Here is a 20,440-nt window from a genome sequence, read left to right as displayed (position 1 = left end):
TTTGCCCTTCAAGTAGCCATAAAATAGGAAGTCCTTCTGCTAAACAAAAATGCTAAACCAATGGTAAGTTGTAATAAAACAAAAAGCAAGATGAGTTCTATCTGTCTCAAAAATTAGAGGGTGATTTAATTTCTTCATTGCTTCTGTCAGTCACATGTAAAACAAAGCCATCATATATTCTATTATAACAGAAATCTTAACTATCAAATATGGCATAACAACTCTGAACTGTAATAACCAATTATTTCATTATCCTATATAGCTTAAGAATATTATTTTATTTTACAGCACATGTAAAGTTTGCTAAAATTATACCATAAATCAGCAAACATATGAATAATTTGCTGTATCTCCAAAATATAAAAACCATGCTATATGCTCTTGCACATTAAAGATTAAATGTAATAAATAACATAAACAAAGGCTTTGGGTTCTTCAAGGCAACAACTAGTTTAAGCTCAAGGCACTACAAACATCTCCATGGTTGCAACCTTATTATTCCTTCAAGCTTACTGCGGTAGCCAGTACTGGAAAGAATGAACATTTGTTGGGAATAATCTACAGAGAAATGAACAAGTTTTAGATTCCAAAAAAAAAAAAACCCCTTTGTTTATGTAGAAAGTATAATACTGAAATCTCACATCTTCCAAAACATTTGGTGTCTTCCTAATGACAATTAAAAATTCAGTCTATGAAAATACAAATACGGGATAATTGCTCAAGAAACACTTCTAATACATTCAGCAAAAAGAAAGTATGAGGTAAATATCTTTTTGGATTTATAACACTGCTTTAGTTTATGTCAATAAAGATGTATCAAATATTGTGTGTAATTACGGTTTCTGTGAAATAAGTACAGTGTGAAAGAAAGATAGGCAGATGCCTAAGCAGTAGAATATTTATAGTCCACCAGTGAGCTTATGAAAGTCTATACAAAACACCCGATGAGACTATTCAGGGTAGGAGACATCAAAATTTAGCATGAAAACCACCATGACCCTAACCTGCAGTTGATGACTTTAATCATACTTACATGAACCAACCAACCAACCAAATAATATACGATAGATGGATGATATTTCTGTGCAATGAAGTGCATTACCGATTCAATGTACCTGTGGTACATTAGTGAAGCCCAGTTTGGAGCTAGACGAGGCATGTCTGCACCTTTGGGCAAAGCCGGACCTTTGGGAGCAGGTGACCTGTCACTAATATGGGGTTATAACTTACAGAGTGCCGATGATGTAAATAGGACAGAGATAACAGAAGGAAAAGCTGATCCTGAAAGGATCAATCAGCAAGACATACAGTGTTTCTGGAACATTTTGTTTGGTTGGTTTTAATCTCATTATGGAGACTAACAGAAATAACGTTATTCACTCTTACAAACATTTTCAGCTATTCAGGAAGAGCTCTGTAAAATTTTTATGCCAAGAAATAGATAATTAATAGCAGCATTTCAAATTGTAGATATTTGGATTCATTTTTTTTCATTCCCTATCAGTACTGGTGGTTTTTCTACATTTCACTCTATAGCTTAGCTTATATAGTTGAACTTCTGGATCAAACAGATGAGCTCAGAAACTCACAATGAGAGAACAGAAACACCACCACTATCTTTTTGTCATTTTTACCTGAATATACATGGAACAAGTAATCAACTCTTTAAAATGAGGAAAAAAGTGACTTTGAAAACAGTAAGCTTGTTCCATAACTATGCTTATATATGCACACATGCTGGGATTCTTTCTGGCTCCCAGTTAACAGCATTTAATACAGTAGATAGTAGCATCGTAATTTGCCATGATAATCAGCTTTTAAAAATCAAGTCTGGTTTATGTCGCTAAATAAAACCATTATGTATTTAATTCTATGTCTACGTTCTTGTGGACCATAATATTTCTTCAAAGAATGATTTAGCCCTTTTATCATGAGGGAAAAAATAACCAACAACTTTTTATGAGGAAATCTGTATCTACCTCCAATTACTTTTTTTCCCAACAATGGATACAGCTCACTGAAGAACACCACATCAACAGAAATGTAAATCTGCAATGTTCTGTCCTCTATTATCCTAGATATAACTTACTCCTTGATTAGGTTTAGGGACTGTCTTCAGGTCAGTGGGGAATAGTGCAACGAAGGAATAATGATACATCATATACTTAAGGAAATATAGGGAACTCAACAAATTAGAAAAACAATAGTATTTTGTATAACTGTAAACTGTAACCCTCCCAGTATAGTTCAATATATTATTACTAGTTAACAAGTAGTATAATATCTTAAGTTCAAAATAGTTAAAAGTATCCATGTAAAAGAGGCTTTAAAAGCAGAAATACTTTTAGAATGGAAAGCTAACATATAGATATGGAAGTGTTTTATTAAGTTTTAAAAAAATGTCAACAATTGTCATGGAATAAATTTTTTTCCTAATTACAAGAGCTCACATTATCTTTTTATGCCTTGCATGTAGACTCTCAAAAAAAAAAATTACTACTCAGCCTTACCACCTTTAAATCAATATAAATTACCATTACAATGCCTATCTTAAGACTAAATAAGTCTTCTAATAAATACATATAATCACACATTTTTCTTGTTATTGTTGAAGTAAAACCAAACAGTATAGAGATACTAGAAACATTAATGGCAGAATAGCCTAATAACCAATTAATATTTGCTGGATCACATTATCTTTAGAATAAAACAAAGGAGAAACGTGAAGAGATTTCCTCTGTATAGCTTTTTCCTGACAATTCACCAATTATAGTTTTGCATTTTATGCTACTAAACCACTGAAAATATTTACATCAATAAAAATTTAAGGGCAATGTGAAAATTTGAAGCAGTCACAAACAGTATTAATTTTTCATGAATAATCTCAAGTTTAATAGGCAGAAGCACCTTTCCTGAATTCTGAGGTTGGAAATGCTCGGGACATGCTGAACTGAAAGATCAGTGTATGTCAGCTCCTGTCATGAATACATTTTAGATTTCCAAACCAGTAACAGCTAAACAAAGCATGAAACATGCATATTTCTAGAATAACAACTGTTTAATACAAAGTTAGTAAACTTTATCCACCTATAGCAACAGTTATTTACTGAACAGCTCATAAATTTTACCCACTAATTATAATACACAGCCACATCCAGAAACAAAATACAGTGATAAACCAGACACTTTGGGTTTCACTAACAAGGCAGCAGTTGTAATAATAAATCTTAGTTTTTCCTACTTAAATGTCCTAGACTTAACAATAGCCTCTCACTTTCACTCCTTTAAAAAGTGAAAATCACTGGACCTATATTCCAACATATACAATTATAATGAATCCAATTCATTTATGAAATGAAAACCAACAATATTAAAGTATTTATTTTTAAGAGATTAAAAATTTCTTTCCTGAAGAAGAAAGCTCCAAAACTAAAAAGGGACCTCATACAATGTACCAAATTTAATGCTCTGTAAGAGAAATGGGAACATAAATGCCTTTTTGACAGTTAAATTGGACCCATTTAGTCAGAAAGAATAGTAGCACACATTGGAACACCTTTAAAAGATTCAGATCGTAAAAAGCCTTACAATACATCACAGGATCTGACACTTTATGTTAGCAGTGAAAAGATTTTTGCCTTCTATAGACACTAGTGCCTAAAGTGCAAAACAGAAGAAGCGTTTTTTCACATAACACTTCCTTTTGTGCTGTGAAAGATGTTACACTGGCAAAATGTCTTAGTGCCATTGTTTACACAGTTACGAAAAAAACCAGCTCATTGAGAGGATCTTATCTTAACACTTTTTCTGCTTTCTCATTTGCTTTCTTTTGCCTTTCCTCCCCCCCTTTTTTCCTCCCCTCTCTTTAGTTTCCGACTTCTTCATTGGTCTTCTTTCTAGTGTTGTACCACTACATTAGACCTACTTGAACACTGCACCGTTTTCCTACATATACACTGAGGTAGGCTTTGGTTAATGAATATATTAGCTCAAACTTCGACCTATGATAAAAAAAAGGAGACTGCACTATTAGCTCAGAAACTGAGACTTAGTTTAAAAAAATCTTGCACAAACATAAGCTTTGAAACAAGTTAGGAAAACCAAAAGCAGTCTCCAGAAATGCTATGAGGCAGCTTCTTGTTTCCCACCACAAATTAGCCATCAACTAGCATGTCATCCATTGTCTAAAGCTAATCTTAATTTGCATTTTTACTGGGATGGAAGACAGCTCACACAGATGGTTTATCAGAGAGATGGTTTAAGATGGTCTTCTCTCCGTTCTCAGTTGACAGAAATTTTAGACTTTTTCAGAGCTGCTGATCCACAATGTCATGTTCACCAGGGAAGGAAGAAGCAAAACAGACACTCCCCTGGCACTCTGCTTCTATGCAGGCAGAGAAGGAAGGATGATGAAGTAAAGATGTTTAGCAGATGGTTTGTGAATTAGGGCTTAATCTTGGATATTATAGAAGAAAAAACCCCATACATTTATCCCATCCAATATAATGTATTTTTTGCTTAATGGGTCAATCCACAGTGGTAATCATCTTACATGTAACAGGAAACAAAATGTTTATCATACCGGTCTTCATGATTTTGATTTAATTAGGCTCCCATTAGTTGTTTGCTCCATTAAAACCACAAAGAATCTACTTCGTGAATAATATACTATCTTTCACTGACTTTCTCTGCGTCAGACTGAGACCTCTAAATCCATGTAGAAGAAATCTCTGTTCAGATCACCACATCATTAAAAATAAAGTCAACTCCCTGTCTATCAGTTGACAAAACAAACAACAGCCAACGGGAGATGTGGTATGAGAGGGGATAAGCATATAGTATTAACAATCTCATATATCAAATCGATGCTTGCTTCTGTTGAAACATTTTCATTTTCAGTCATTTCAATCTACTTTAAAATTACTTGCAGATGGAAGATAGGTCTATTTAGATCTATAAAGATTTAAAGCACTTCATATATCAGAGTGCCTTTGAAATGGCTTCCAGTTTGAATACTACAGAAACTGGTTCAGAAGTTTGAAATAATGCTGTTGTTCTGTCTAGAAGTGATTAACGACAAAGAAAATAAGAGTAAAATTCTCCCCTGGATTCCCTCTTAGAGGAGAATAGACCCTATTGTTCCAAATGAAACTGATAACCTGTAGCAATTTTGAACAAGTCGGACTTCCAAATACCTTCTTACATAACTCTGTGCCTTTAACTGCTACTGATTTCTGTTCTTACTTTCTGTATGCTGCTTCATTAGCTCATTTTAACCTAGGTTTTCAGTAACAAACTCTCCCAGAAAGACTGGCAACAGTTAGAGGGTCTACTTCTGGTAAGGCTGAACAGAAGTCGTAAAGATTATTTGGAGATAGCCACCCCAATATATTGATTTAAACTCAGTGTCTCTTCCATGTAAATTTGTTACCTTTTCTACCTCCTTTTGTATTTAATGCCTTCTTTCAATTTTCTACAAAGCCTACAGTCCATCAGGGGCTAAAATGAAATGAAAAACAGCTTCCAAAGTGTATGTAATCTCTTCAAATCTTGTCTAGAATACTGAGTTAGGATTTGATTTGTCGAGGCACTGTTTCTCACAATCTAAAGCTCCAGAAATCCTACGCAAAATGAAAAAATACTCCTTTTTGGAGAGTGAATCCTGCACGATTCCTCAAACTGGAAGAACAGAGGAAGTATATATATAGCATGAATTTTCCAAATATAATCCCTGTGACTGTGTTTTGTTTTACAAAGGACTACCACTGACAATGAAATATAGGAACGTCATCAAGGTTCTCAAACATTTTGCCTCAACAGGTTCATGAAGCTTTTACAACACAACAGGATACAAAAGTACACATATGTGTAACTAGCTTAGGTTACAGGTTAGACGCAGAAGCAGTCTCACCTGTGTAAAGTGAACTGCAAGGCTGATCTTTACAACTAAAAAGTGGAAAGTTAAAAAGAAATTAGTGGGTGGGTGGGACCACACAGTAAGTACCTACTCATTCCTTCATAAGCTGATACTTCTCAAAGTCTGTACTTAAAGCAAGAAATACAATAAAATATAACCTCTTACACCCTTTTTGGAAGGAAAGGCTGAGATCAAAACACATGATATAGATGGTAGTCATGTCACAACATATTTAAAGTAGGTATTGCTGCATCAATAAGTTAATTTTTAAAATGTTCGCAGACTGAATTAAACTGTACATGATTCTATAGCAATAAAATCATGAGAGATACTGAATCGTTAGATAATTCATCACCCAAAAGAACATTTGTGGGAAATCACAGCCAAGAACAAGGTAAATTTTAAAAAATTGGCTATCAGGAAAGATTAACCCCACAAAGTTACTTATAAAAATAAGAAAGAAAATGTCCCTCCTGACTGACCAAAGGAAATAATGCTTATTTCATCAGCAGAGTTCAGAGATAAGAAAGAATCCACTCCAAAAACTTACACTGCACAAGAAATAAAGGTGTTAGGGTATGGCATACGATGCACATGCTACAGTCTTTTCTATTGTTATTGCTTCTACCTGCTGAAGACAGAACCCTATCAGGTACTGGGTTCTTGGTGAGTTTTGAATCTGTTTTTAGTGAACTGGAACAAGTTAGATAAAGTTGTTTATATGCTGTAAATCTACTTTCCCTGAGCTGAAAATGTGTTAGCTAATGGGTTGTTTATGAGTTGCAAATCTGTTCAGTGAGGTGAAAATTTGTCAGATAATGGGTTGTTTATGAATTCTAAATCAATATTCAGTGAGTCGGAACTATGTTAGATAATAGCTTGCGTATGGGTTGTAAATCTGTTTTCAGTGAACTGGAAACATGTTAGATAATGGGTTGTTTCTGGGTAGTAAATCTGTTCTCAGTGTGCTAAAAACATATTAGATAATGGGTTGCTCGTGAGTTGTAAATCTGTTTTTAGTGAACTGGAAACCTGTTTAATAAAGGGCTCTTTATATATCTTTAACTCTGTTTTTAGTGTGCAGAAAAGTTCAATAATGTGTTAGATTTGAGTGGCATATCTGATTTCAGTGAGGGAGAAATCCATCAGCTAATGGATTCTTTATGAGCAGATCTACATTCAGTGAACTGAAAATCTGGAACAGTAGTATCTTGTATATAATGTACTCTTATTTTCACTATTTGAGTCAAATATCGAGTAAAGGTTTGCATGATTTGTAGACTTCAACTTAATGAGGTAGAAAGGGGTTGTAGAATTGTTAGAACTACACTAGATATTTCCAATGTGGTTTTGAATCTCTTCCTAACAAAGTAAAACTTGTTACAGATGTGTACTAATAATTTTGGAGGAAAGAGATACCAAAATGAATGTCAAAGATGTTATCTTCTAATCCTACAATAAAACATTACTACTAAAATCTCTCAGATGGATTCCATTTAATAATTTATGTGTAATCACATAACATTGAAATCAGATAATTTTATGACTTCCAGTGAATGGAATCACTGGTGTCAACCAGTCTTACCACTGCTTTTTCCTTTACAGGTATCATTGTTGGTCAAATACTTCCACTTTATCAAGCAGTGTCATTAATTGTTTCCTGTTTACAGTGAGAGAAAATCATGTGCAGACTGTGGAAAGGAAGGATACGTATACAAAAAAAACCAATTTAAAATCAGTGACTCAACATAAAGAAAAGAGGTTTAAAACACATGAGGGAGAACAATAAACTAACACATACTGGGAGATGTGATATCCCTTCTCATTTACAATGAAAAAAAACCTGAAGCATTTCTAGAAAACAAACACCATTGTTCACAAATACATCCCAAGCATATATAGTAAATTTTCTGCAAGGATAGAAAATTTCTTCTGACATTCAATTATTCAGAGTGCTGACTCTGCTAACGAAAAATGAAATTGGTCATATAAAGATTACGAGTAGAAACACTTCCTAACAATTTCTTAAAAGTATAATTCTCAACTATGCTTTATGGGATGTCTTTAGCTCTTGTACAACAACCTATTATAAAGTAATGAGAAATACTTTATTGTTCTTTTAAAAAAACCAATTTGTATCTTCATTGGTGCTTCACCAGGATTTCTTTCCCCTCTTTGTTTTAAATGTAAAAATTTCCTGTGGCTTTTCATGTAATACTTTTAATCTCTTCCTGTAACACCAGAGTTAAAATAGTGCTTATATGTCACCACTATACACTTCTGTGAGCTGTTTGTGTCTCTTGTATGGCTAACCTCAACTCAATCCCTAGGTTTTATGTTTTCCTGAGAGTAATGAGAACATCCTGACAACATATCATTAATTCCTCTAAAATATGCACACATCACAACTCAAAGTAAAAAAAAAAAAAAAGCCTTGTATTACATGTAAAAAATGTTTTTCCATCCACTAGCATCAACAGTTTTCATGACCACGAATACCTTCCTGGAACCACAGCACAGAGGTACATAATGACACAATTATTCAACTTCAGTTGTAGAATAATATTTCACCAGTTTGCAGCTGTTTAAATTCTTTTTCTAAAAATATTTCCTTTAATATCCAACAGCAAAGGGTGATACGTTCCCCATCAAATGTACTTCCATTTTTCCTAATCACTTTCTTTGGTCTTGTTAAAAAACTGTTTGACCCAAACAAATAGCTAAATGTAGCAATGCCACAGATAACATAACACATGACATCAGAAATTCAGACGAGAATTATCCACAATATAAGGAGCAAAAACTATACAACACTTCAGACATTTTGGAAAATGGTTACCAAAATGAACTGCAGCCTCCAAAAAACCCAGACTGTACTCAAAAATGACAAGGAACAGAAGAAACACGGTAAATATATGCATCTGATAACTAACTACAGATGAATGGGGTTTATTGCATATTTTTTAACAATTGAATTGAAACAGAAATGAAAGACTGCAGTTTTTAAAATTTAGATTTTTGTAAACAGATTTTTGGATGTTTAGCATTAAGGATATATTTCTTACACATCTGCATTCAGATTTTCCTTGAACTCTACTTTTACCATGACAACTTTTTATGTACACCTTGTGTTAAAATTATGTTAGACTATTGATAAAGACTACGGTGCCAGACCCTCAGAAGATTTTACTGAGGCCTCAGCTGCAAGATATGTTTTGTGTCCTGCCCTAAAGACTTCGGTGATGATATTGGCATCGATTCCTTAATAGTAGTTCCAGCCTTCAAGTATTCAGAGACTAAAAAAATGTCAAGTCTCATACAACTCTCCTAATGGTGTGGTGAATGAAGGCATAATAAACATGCAAAGCTACTGAGTAAGCCTCTACTAAAACCAGACAAATTTGTAGGTTGGAATTTGCCTTTGATTATCACTGAGGACAGGTCACTTTTCTTGGGCTCATTACAAGAAGAGTGAGTCAATGGGGCATACTGACCAGTGTCCTAATATTTTATACTGAGGAATGGTTATGTCAGCAGAGGTATCTTACAGTACTTCAACCCCACTAGCTAGAAAAATAAACAACCAATAGGTTCATGGGGTAAGGAGACTTCTTTCATTTCCAAGCATTGCACAATGAGATTTTGTTTCAACAGTAAAGCTCCTTAAAATCACAGTAATACAAATTAAGCACCATCATTATCACTTCTGTTTTCTAGTAATATGCTTCACATACTGTAGGACTGTTATGAAATAAATTATTTTGAAGTTGTAATTCTAAAGATAACGTTTAAATGTATCTTATAGGGATAAAATACAACTGTGTTATATACTTAAGTATGGTAAAACTTTATTGACAGTTTTTAGTCTATAAAGTCAAGTGATTATCAACTTTTCACTTAATAAAGTTTATTGAATTCAAATACGTATTTTGGGAAATAATTTTTTCACTTACTTTCAATTAGCACTTTTCTGCCAGCCCAGTTGTCTTTAATAACTTGTATATTTCCAAAGTGTGCATCACTGAAGAATATGCGATTCGTACCTCTTCCTTTCAGACTGTAGTCAAAAGCAAGAGCTATCACATTTTTGAAGTACTCTGGATTTTCATATGGCCTTACTGGTGAATTTAAGTTGGTTTCATCTGAAAGATGTATACTTTTTAATATTGTCCTTCCTGAGTACAACAGGTAACCTTCATGTCTCAGGCAAGTAATTCCATCTTCTGCAAGATAGCCATGTGCACAAGCACACGTTCTCTGTGCATTTCCCCGATAAAGGCAAAGCTGATGGCATCCACCATTATTCTTGGCACAAACATTAGTACCTGTTGGGGGGGAAAAAAAAAAAGTCTATCTTTTACAATATTACACTTAGCTAACTTAAATCAAAATGTAATTTTATGTATCCTAAGAATCTTCTTTTAAAACTGTTTCTACAATATTCACAAATAAAACAAAGACCAAATAGTAAAGAATGTAACTTTAACCACAACCTAAAGACAATTTTAAAGACTACAAAAAATGAGCAAATATAATTTGCTCATTTCCAATACACAAGAGTATGTATTTTCTTAATAGAAAATGATAAAATGGGTTATTCCTCCATAATCAGCTGAAGACTTAGAGACTGTTTCAAGTGCTTGGAAAGATTATTTTTCTTTAACTTTTTTTTTTTTAAAAACACCTGTTACTGGCAAAAAGTAAAATTTAGATACTATTAGAATACAGTACTGTTTTTAGACAACTTCTATCAGAATGAAAACATATATATTGACAGGTACAAAACTGTGTCAATCCAGTTCCCTGTTTTCAATAAAGACATTTCCTAACATTTTGTTCTAATTTCCTTTAAAGCCCGACTTTAAAAACTTACTCCCTGACAAATGCATACCATTAAGAAATCATCATCAAATTAGTAACTGCAATGACTTAAACTACACTTGTTGCAAGCAATATTTAAAATTACAGTAATTGTCAATAATTAGGAGCTATTTTCCTTTGTCTTTTTTGGATGACATATGAATTACTATTATAGTTAGTTTAGATAATTTAGTTTCTGTTTCTGACAGCACTTTCCATATAACAATTCAGCTCTTTCCCATTTCTGAAAGTTTTCCACGTAGTGAAGGAGACGAAAATATTTTAAATAGACTGTTTTCAGGTAGAAAACCATAATAATTGTTGGGGAATATGTAGTGTCTGAAAGTACTGTTGATTGTATTTTCTTACTGCTACATTTCAAGCTGAAGATACTTTTAAGAAAAAAAATAATGGGGGATGAGAGTTAACTTGCTCTTAAAATTAGAAAAGTTGAATTTTGTGTTCCTAGACAAAATTACACGAGACATATTTCTCTATAGTTACGTAAAAATATTTGGAGATTTAGCTGTATACATTTTTACATTTGGTTTGTTTTAAAGATTCTTTTTAAAGTTTTGTTAGGCTAGAAAAGTTAATATCTGTTTGGAAGGATGAGAGGTTGAGAAGAGAAAGGAAAATATATGAAAGAGATCCTCAAGCTTCTAAAATCGCTCTTTGAAAACTTCAATGCTTCCACAGTTCACCAGATGTAAATATCTTAAAAATGGCCAATTCTGAAATCAGTGTAGTTAGGGCATGTCCTTGCACACATGTAAAATAGCACTGAAGGATAGGAATCAGCTTGCAGATAGCACTGCGGGACTGGCTCATCACAAAGGGTAAAACAGGTGTTTGAAAAAAAAGCATTGATCATAATCAGCACAGGTGGTTGGTTTTTTGTTTGGGGTTCTTTTTTGTTTGTATGGGATTTTTGTTTTAATAATAGAAGGTCAGGAAGCTAGCTAATTACATTTTTTTTAAACAGTGTTAACTACTTCTAGTTCAATGAACTTAAAAAAATATATAATAGTATGATATAGAAAAACATTCCAAAAACATTTTTCACCTGTTTTTTCCCTTTTGTCCTCCTGGCTCACTGACAGCCCCTCCCAAAGACATTAACCATTTGTACCCTAGTAAAATTTGAAAAACGTATTAAAAAATCATTCAGTTATGTTTTTCAAACTAACATCAAAAGATTTTTAGCCTCAGTAACCTTTCTTCTATTCCTAATGCGATCAAGTCTTTAAAGCTATCAATAAAAAATCACTACATGTAAAGAAGCATTGTTTTATCCCATTGTTCTATTTTCCTAATTCTATGATATAAAGCCCTTCCAAGCAAGCAGACATTAACTATTTCTAGCCTAGTTAAAAGAAACGATAAATTTTTGTGTGGATTTTATTTTTATCCACAAAATATGATGCCCACTGTACTCTGAAATTACATGCAGAAATTTAGTAAAATTAATATGCATATGTTTTCAAAGTAATTTTTCTCAAAACTATTTAAAATTCCCTTAAAAAAAATACAGTTTTTCTTATTGATTGTTAAATAAGTTTTCTTTCACAATGCAGATTTATTTTACATGTCATATTTAATGCAGTTATTTAGGAAAGATCTATATAAAAGAAACAGGATCTTCAGGTATGTAATGCTGTGATTAAAGCAATTTTTGAGTGCTACCAACACCAGAGATATATTTTGTATTAAAAAGTTTAGCCTGTATTACAGTAACGGGTTTTTTCTCTCTTTTTGAATATATTTATAGCAAATTTTGTCTGGATGGCATGGTAGCAGTTTGTTCCGAAGAAATCACCATCATTTTTGGTAGACTTCTAACCACCTTTGCTCACTGAAATGGGTTTTTCAAGGTCTCTTCAAAACCAGAATTTTAGGAGGAAGACGACAGCTAAAAGCAAGATTATTCTTAGGTAGTGGAGAATAAAATTTAACTGTGGATACCATAAATCACAAAGAGTATATGATAACTTTTGTCTCTACAATTCACTAAACAAATTGAATATAAAGGAAATGCAATTATTTACAAGGTCTCTTCCCACACAAAAATCTAGGACTCAAACCCAAGTAATTTCAGGAAATAAATATATTTGAGAGACAGAGGCTGGGAATTTCTAGCTGTGAAAAAAAAAATCTGGTTTGCTTTCCAATAGAAATCAGAGACTGCCTGAGATTACTGCTCTTTAAAGCACAGTTTAAGGTCCCTCTCATTCCCAAAATAATTTTGCTTTTTTAAAAGAAAAAACAAAGCAACCAAAACCCACCAAACCTGGAATGATAGGACTGTTTTGGTTTTAGATTTTCTCCTTAAAACACTCAGAAGAATTTTAGTAGAATTTGTACTATGTTTTCTTTAGTACATTGATTTTAGCCTAAAAAAATTACTTCAAGAGTAAAAAGTGGAGATAAAAATCAGTGATTACTTAACTTTTGGTATGCTTTAATATACATAAAAAGTAGCAGATGATATTAAAACAATTAATAGCATCCTTAAGAACAGCCAACCTTTCTCTCGTGCTCTATTAAAGACTTTCACTTCCTTCAGGTTTATTCCAAGGCCAGTCCTCATGGTCACAGCATCCGTGGCCTCATTCTTGTGGCCTCTTCTAATAGAGCCATTTGCATGTGCTCTGCCAAAAAAGTTGAAGATGTCTCATCAACAATCCTCAACTAATTCACACCAAACAAATGACTGAAGGGCAGTGGCGAGTTCACCTAACAGAAGGTGAAGAAACCGGTTCTCATCTATGACACTGATACGTTTTAGCTTTCAGCATCAGAAACGCCCTTTCTTTGGAAATTGCATAACTTTCTATGATCCATTCTGTGACCTTGCTAAGGAATGGCTAATCCTACAAAGGTGAAGCACCTGGCACTGAAATAACATTTTGAGACTCAAATACTTATGAAAAATAAATTACCTGTCAGACCAGTAGATGTAAGCTCCGAACACTGCGACTGAAAACATATCCACATTGCTCCCTGACAGCACAATCTCCCGATTCCCTCCACTCTCAAGGTCAATTCTTTCTATCTTGTCGGTACGAGCATCACACCAATATAATTTATTTTCCTAAAGATTAATTTTAAAGGCAACATCAACAGTCTTGTCCAAGTATTTAATTAAGAGTTATTAAGTCACATAAAAGTGGAAGACCAGCTGGCTTTAATGAAACATCAAAAATACTGTACATTTTAACATATACTGGAAGACAGAGGAACTAACCTCATAGTCGATGGAAATCCCATTCGGCCACGCAATCCCCAGGCTCACAAGCACAACCTTCTCAGACCCATCTAAGTGTGCCTTGCCTATGCAAGGAGTCTGTCCCCACTCTGTCCAAAATAAATACCTAAAATGTTGTAGAAATTACCAATTAAAATTTCTCATCAAAATAAGAGGTAAAAATATGTAATATTGTCATTCAATTGCAAACAAAATGCACCATTGTAATTAAATAGGTATTAAAAAAACCATAAGGCTCATTTCTCTAAATAATCTTAAGAGATTAAACGTATCATAATACTTGTTTCATAGAACACTTTGTTGAGAGATTATTTTTTTTTTGCAAATGATATATATGAAGTAATTCTTAAAACTGTATTCGATCAGTCAATATGCAATTCTATTCCTTAAAGAATTCATCATTGTGCTTTAGAAAATAAAAGCAAATTAGAAAAAAAAAATTACTGGAGCAGAAGCTCTTGCATCTAATTACTAACAAATGTTGTGATAATACGAGAGATGTACTTCTAACTTAGACATCTTTTAAATATGAAGCAGTGAGGAGCACCGTGGGAAATGTAGAGCAAAGGGATATTATTTGGGAAGAAAATATTTTTCCGTCTCCCTAATGGTCATGGGAAGAATCTGCATCTTTCTTACCTAATTTTATATTACTCTATACTTACTGGCACAGTAACATCACTATTTTGGGATAAGATCCTAGGTCAAATTTCTGCCTTGACCTCCTACTTCTCAATCTGTTGCTTTAGGTATAGCGAAATGAGGCCAGATAATCTACACAGAGCACTTCCATTACTGAGCAGTAACCTACGGAATAGCTTTAAGTAAATGTCTATGTGTCTACAAATATATATATGTATATATATTTGTGCTAAAATATATTATAAATACACACACAAAATATATATATATTCTCAGCAAGAGATCTCCTTCTAGAATAACCTCATTGAGGTCTAACATATTACTAACTGCCTGAAGAGAAACGTTTTCATAGGAAATATTCATAAGAACACACTAACGTATTGTTTTGTAATACGCTACCAAAAAAATATAAAACCATTCTCCACTGTTTTTCTCTGTGTGGAACGTACATATTAGTCTGTTCTTAAAGATCACAAAAGTATTCTGTTTATTACTAACCAGTTCTGCCCCTGGGTCTGGTGATATCATTATACCAAACTGTTGTTAAATAGCTATACTTGATTGGATGACTGCAGATACGTGAAATAAAGAGGGATAAAAATGACACAGGGGAGAACAAATATGGATCCTTTAATTAGCTCATCAAATTTAGCTTCTGAAACAATGTCCACCTTACTTTGGCTCTAATTGTAGGGCTTTCTGGCTATAATAAAAATTAATTTGTTCTCATACTTCTTGACATAACAAACAGTAATATGAATACTAACTATAAAACTTATACTACAGTAGGAAATTGAACTGCTACATTAGCTAAATTAAAAATAAGTTTTAGAAATGTTAAAATAGAAAGTATTAACCAGCTGGACATCAACAATCACTGCTTAAGTTTAATACAAATTTAACCAGATCACTAACAGCACCTCTAAACAGAATTGAACTTGCTTTCGGGCATCTAGACAGAGGTAACTTTCTTAACACAGGACATCAACTAAATGTTGACTACAGAAAGGCAGGCATTCAATAGACTTGAATTAAACGTTCTATGCTCTTTCCCTTAGACTAGTTACTCTGAGAAAAAAAAAAATTAAACCCATAATTAAATGTTAAATGAATCTAGAATCCTTCAAAGAAAATCCTGAATTGCTGCCAAAAATGTAAGGCCCATTACTTAATACTCTCTTAGAGCATTAATGATTATAAATATATTGATATACAAAATTTACATAAATTATTAATTAGTATAGAAAAACTTGATCTTCCCGTATCTTCCCAAAAGGTCTGGGAAGTACCATCTAAAATACTTGTTTCCTGGACCTTTGTAGGTAGCAACATGCTACCGATGCATTTGGTGTATATACCGCAATGCTAGAATAACTACAACTCAACTTGTTTTGGAACTATCCCATATATAATTTACATAGCTGACACAGAGATGAAAGTGGCAGAAATTTGATGCTAGCCTAGAATCAACTTGCAAAAAAACTTGTTTGGAAAAAATTAAATCAGAGTTTAAACCCCCCTCCCCTCCCCCTGGCCCCAACTCTAAACACAAATGAAATTCCCAAAAAGTTTTTGAAGGAGTATCTTCAAAGCGTAAGAATTATTTCAGTATTAGCTTAAATCCATATTTCAATCACAAGTCTGAGCTTGATCAGAAAACCATTATTTAATTGGGGGGAAAAAAAAAAAAGGTCAGCCAAGTATATGTTATATGAGTAAGTATACCTGATGAGGGACAAAGACAGATTCTTAACTTCTTTAGTAACAATAAATAACGTTACCAACCAGCTAAATGCTGGCTGCTTCATGTCTTGGTATAACTGGCAGATTCAATGAGATCCAATAACTGCTATTTTCTTCTCCATTCTTACAGCTGTCAACTCAAGCTTCAAGCGAAATGAAGAATGTGAAGTCAGGGCAAGGGGAGGGAAGAATAGCTTTGAAAGTTTTGCCTCATAAAAGGAAAGAGATATGACAATAGCGCAGAGGGTAAAAAGGCCTTAATCTTCCCACAGAAAGGTATAACCTGTACTTCACTAGCAAAACACTGATAATCCTTCTCCTGAAGAAACTTTGATTGGAGACATCTCAAGATATTATTTTGTGGCACAGTGTTAAAAAAAGAGAGATGAAGCTTACCTACCTTCACAGAAGATACACTGTTCTACCAGACACGTAAAACAATTACTAATCTGTGGTCCTCTCATCCGTCTATGTTTTCTTAAGCATTCTAAACACATCCAAAAACTAACTATAAAACTCAACAAGATCAAAACATCTGAGGAACGTTTCACAACTGAGTTCATTTTACATTTAGCCTTTCTTTTCTGTACTGTTTTTTGTTTCAAGTGCAATAACTCAAACTCCTCCAAATTATATTTTAACCACATTTTATTAATATCTGCTTTTTGGTAGCATTACACTATTCTATTTTAAGACCTAAGAAGATGGTTCAGTGGCATCTCTAAATATCCATTAACTTAAAAGCAGGAACTGTTTCTTTCCAAAGAATCTTGTTAATATTGTTGGCTATTATTTCATCTGCTTATGTGCACACTTATCATTTCAGTAAAATAAACCCATGAACTGCTGAGTCAGAAAGCATCACGTGAAAATATTGTCATTAAAATAAAAAAATTCACACTTTAGTAAAAAAGCAACTTCTCTATCAATAGCAGGATTAAATATTATTCTGTCAAGAGTTCTGCGTTTACTCTTCCCTATAACAATTGTTAAATGCTGGATCTCAGCTACAATACATCTTCCCTCTCCAAATACCGCAGAAGAGTTGATTACACTTTTTACCATTTCTAGTTGAAAAGAACGAATTTTATGTATATAATTCATATTATTTTAATATCTAAGGATTCTCCAGAGAAACTGCACCTGCTGCACTTAGTCCTCAGACTTCATGGGGGCTTTTCCTTTCCTTTGATGTAAGTAAGGGGTGAAAAAACTATCTGTATATGTGTACAGCAAATCCATTATATACATGCTGAGGAATATTATACTGTAAATTAACAATTGTTTTGAAGAAGTTTGGTCTCCCCTTCTGGTCAGAAGAATTTTATAAGGTTTCTGCATACTTACTTTCAGAAGTTTGTTTCTTTTAAATTTTTTCTAACAGAAGAGCACAGCTATTCTGGTACATTAAAGACAAAAATAAAATAATTAATTCAGCCAGATCCTGACTAGGATCCGGAGAAGATCCTACTCTGAAGAAAAGCATTAATCCTAAACTGTTAACAGATACTGCCAAGCAACAGAGGTGCTATCCGAACACAGCTGTCATGATTTGTGGCAAAAGCTGTTATATTATGCAGAAAATAAAACCAGTTATTGCTTTCACCTTCATTCTTAAATACGTTAAGTTGCAGTGCTCTAGTCTGCAAAATACACAGATCACTATGTCTAAATTCTCATACAAGAAATCATGGCAAAGATCCAAACGGCATTTTGCTTCACTGGTATCAATCTGGTCTCATTGAGAAGTCAGAATTCTTCATTAGTATTGCTGCGAACTCTGAGTACAGAAAATGCTTTCCTGAAAATAGTGAGATACTGATTTGATTGAACCTGGGGAAGATGAGCTACAGTGTCATCTCTGGCTTTGGGGGCAGGTAGTTGCTCAAATACTTCTTTAAGATTTTGATACACACCATTCAGTGCTTCCATTTTAGCAGGGTAAGCGTAGCAGTTAAATCAATTGAGTCTTCCGTATATCTTCCTTATATGCCGTTTCCTCAGAAAGTACCTTTCATATTCCCATGAAAAAAAGATGGGAATTCTTTGCAGGATTTACTGCTTCTGTTTTAGTTGTAGCTCTGCTAACAATAGCTTTGGAGCTGAAAGGGGACAAAACATTCTCTATTTCTGTTAATGCTGCAGTGTAGCCCCTACTCTCAACAAACAGTTGGATGAATACAGATGTCATTTTTGACAACCTTTACTCTCTCACCCACATGCTTCATCTCACATTACTTTCATCTACCCTGCGCAACCTCCTTGCTTATTGTACTGATACTAGATAATGATACTAGAATTTAGAACTACCAAGCTTTACACTGTTCTACAATTTCATCATGACATCGAGGTCTTCATTTAGCTAATTTGACTTCCTTGGATTTGCCAGAAACTTAAGAGGAGATTTAGGAATGCTTCTAAGCAATGTCTAAACTTCAGTTGAAATGATTGCCTCAGAAAATGAAAACTGTTTTGCAAAGAAAGTACAGTATGTCATGTATACAGAGACCAATGAAAGAGCTCAGCGTATGATAAGAATAACACTTCCTTCCACCTGTGCTTAGTCATAGTACAGTAGTTTCCAATACAATCCTTTTGGGTTTTATTGAATGCTTATCTATTAGAATGAAGGCCTTGATTTACTTATCATCTAAGAGCTTCAGTGCTAGCATGCAAACTTTAAAAGAAATGCAAGTAGCTATGGTCATGTTACCCTTTTTCTGGGTGTACCGCAATAGATCTTGGCTGGTCCAAACCTTGGGATATAATTACATAACGGAATGAGCCGTTGAGCCTGGCAACTTCAATTAAGTTGAAGCCATGATCCGTCCAATATATGTTACCTAGGAAAAATACCTTGAAGTTACTGGAAAAAGAAAAGACTACTTGAAAAGTGTTTAAATCTTAAGTGTGTAAGTTAGGACCAGAAGCTAAGTGCTGTCTTTTAACTTATATATATATATATATCTCTTATATTTGTAATTTCTAGCCTTATTCAGCCTTCCATTTTAAAGTATAAACTTGTATACGTGGTTGTCACCATTGAGACTGTCCATATAAGAAATAGCGTCCAAGACATTTAAATGATTTTTCTGTCTGTCGTAAAACTGAAAACAAGAGTGGTGGTATCTCAAAGAAAAATATCTAGACATTTGGAATATTAGAAATTAGAGCTGAAAGCAAACCAAGTTATTTAGTTTTGAGCTGAAGATGCAAGAGCGTACTGTCAGAAATCATGGCAATTCCTGAAGCAGGTTAAGACCTACCTGCTATCCAGTCCACTGCAATACCTTCAACTCTTCCCAAACCATTTGTAACAATGTCTTCTTTCCATGTTTGGTCTCGTTTAGATCTGCTAATTTTGTTGAAACCCATGTCTGTCCAATAGATTGTATCATTTCCTATAAAATACATGGCAAGGATTCTTGGATTAATTCAGTTCCTTCAGTCCAAGTATCTACATCAGTAACTGTAAAAACTGCCAATTATAACTTTATTAATATGTCTCAGAGTAAATAGAAGAACGGTATCAACACTACCATCTTGAATTCCTTTTTCTTTTTTTTTTTTTAAATAAAGCTGAATACTAGGTTTTCTACTGGTTGTTTAGTACTGCACATGTAACACAACAGGGCCATGACAAGAGATGGAAGCCACTATGCCCGTCAAAAATCAGACAATAAATATGTTGTCTTGCATTGTGGGGTTTTTTTCCTAATGTGATACCTATTTGAAAACATTTTGTTTATTAATCACCATTCCAAAATATTTAGAGGTCTGAAAAACTCAGTGTAAAACTGCCTGTACAGTCTTTTCCTTCAGTGATCATACAGATTGATTTTTGGCAGTATTAAAAAAAAAAATCTAACTAGTAAAAAAAAAAAAGTGTGACATTCAAAAGTGATATACTGATAAAAGAATAAAAAAATTACTCTATCCACAGTTCATCCTTTATTTTAAAGGCCCTGACAAACTTTCCTACGATTATTTTTTGGTGTTTTACGGTATTT

At 33.6% G+C, this 20,440-nt stretch overlaps 1 protein-coding gene across 1 annotated transcript in view; it reads right to left on the bottom strand.

The window, feature by feature from the left end:
* Positions 1-20,440, bottom strand: part of LRP1B (LDL receptor related protein 1B) — a 587,356-nt gene that overhangs the window by 170,678 nt on the left and 396,238 nt on the right. Inside the window, exons 35-40 of the mRNA XM_059820081.1 lie at positions 19,697-19,831; positions 19,144-19,273; positions 14,025-14,151; positions 13,720-13,871; positions 13,304-13,428; positions 9,871-10,242 (exon numbers count right to left, since the gene is read on the bottom strand). Of these exons, the coding sequence (XP_059676064.1) occupies positions 9,871-10,242; positions 13,304-13,428; positions 13,720-13,871; positions 14,025-14,151; positions 19,144-19,273; positions 19,697-19,831 (1,041 nt within the window). The remainder of the gene's footprint in view (positions 1-9,870; positions 10,243-13,303; positions 13,429-13,719; positions 13,872-14,024; positions 14,152-19,143; positions 19,274-19,696; positions 19,832-20,440) is intronic.

Source organism: Gavia stellata, chromosome 8 (genome assembly GCF_030936135.1).
Source record: "Gavia stellata isolate bGavSte3 chromosome 8, bGavSte3.hap2, whole genome shotgun sequence".
Taxonomy (NCBI): domain Eukaryota; kingdom Metazoa; phylum Chordata; class Aves; order Gaviiformes; family Gaviidae; genus Gavia; species Gavia stellata.
The sequence above is the reverse complement of the archived record's forward strand: the minus strand, read 5'-3'. Positions and strand labels throughout refer to the sequence as shown.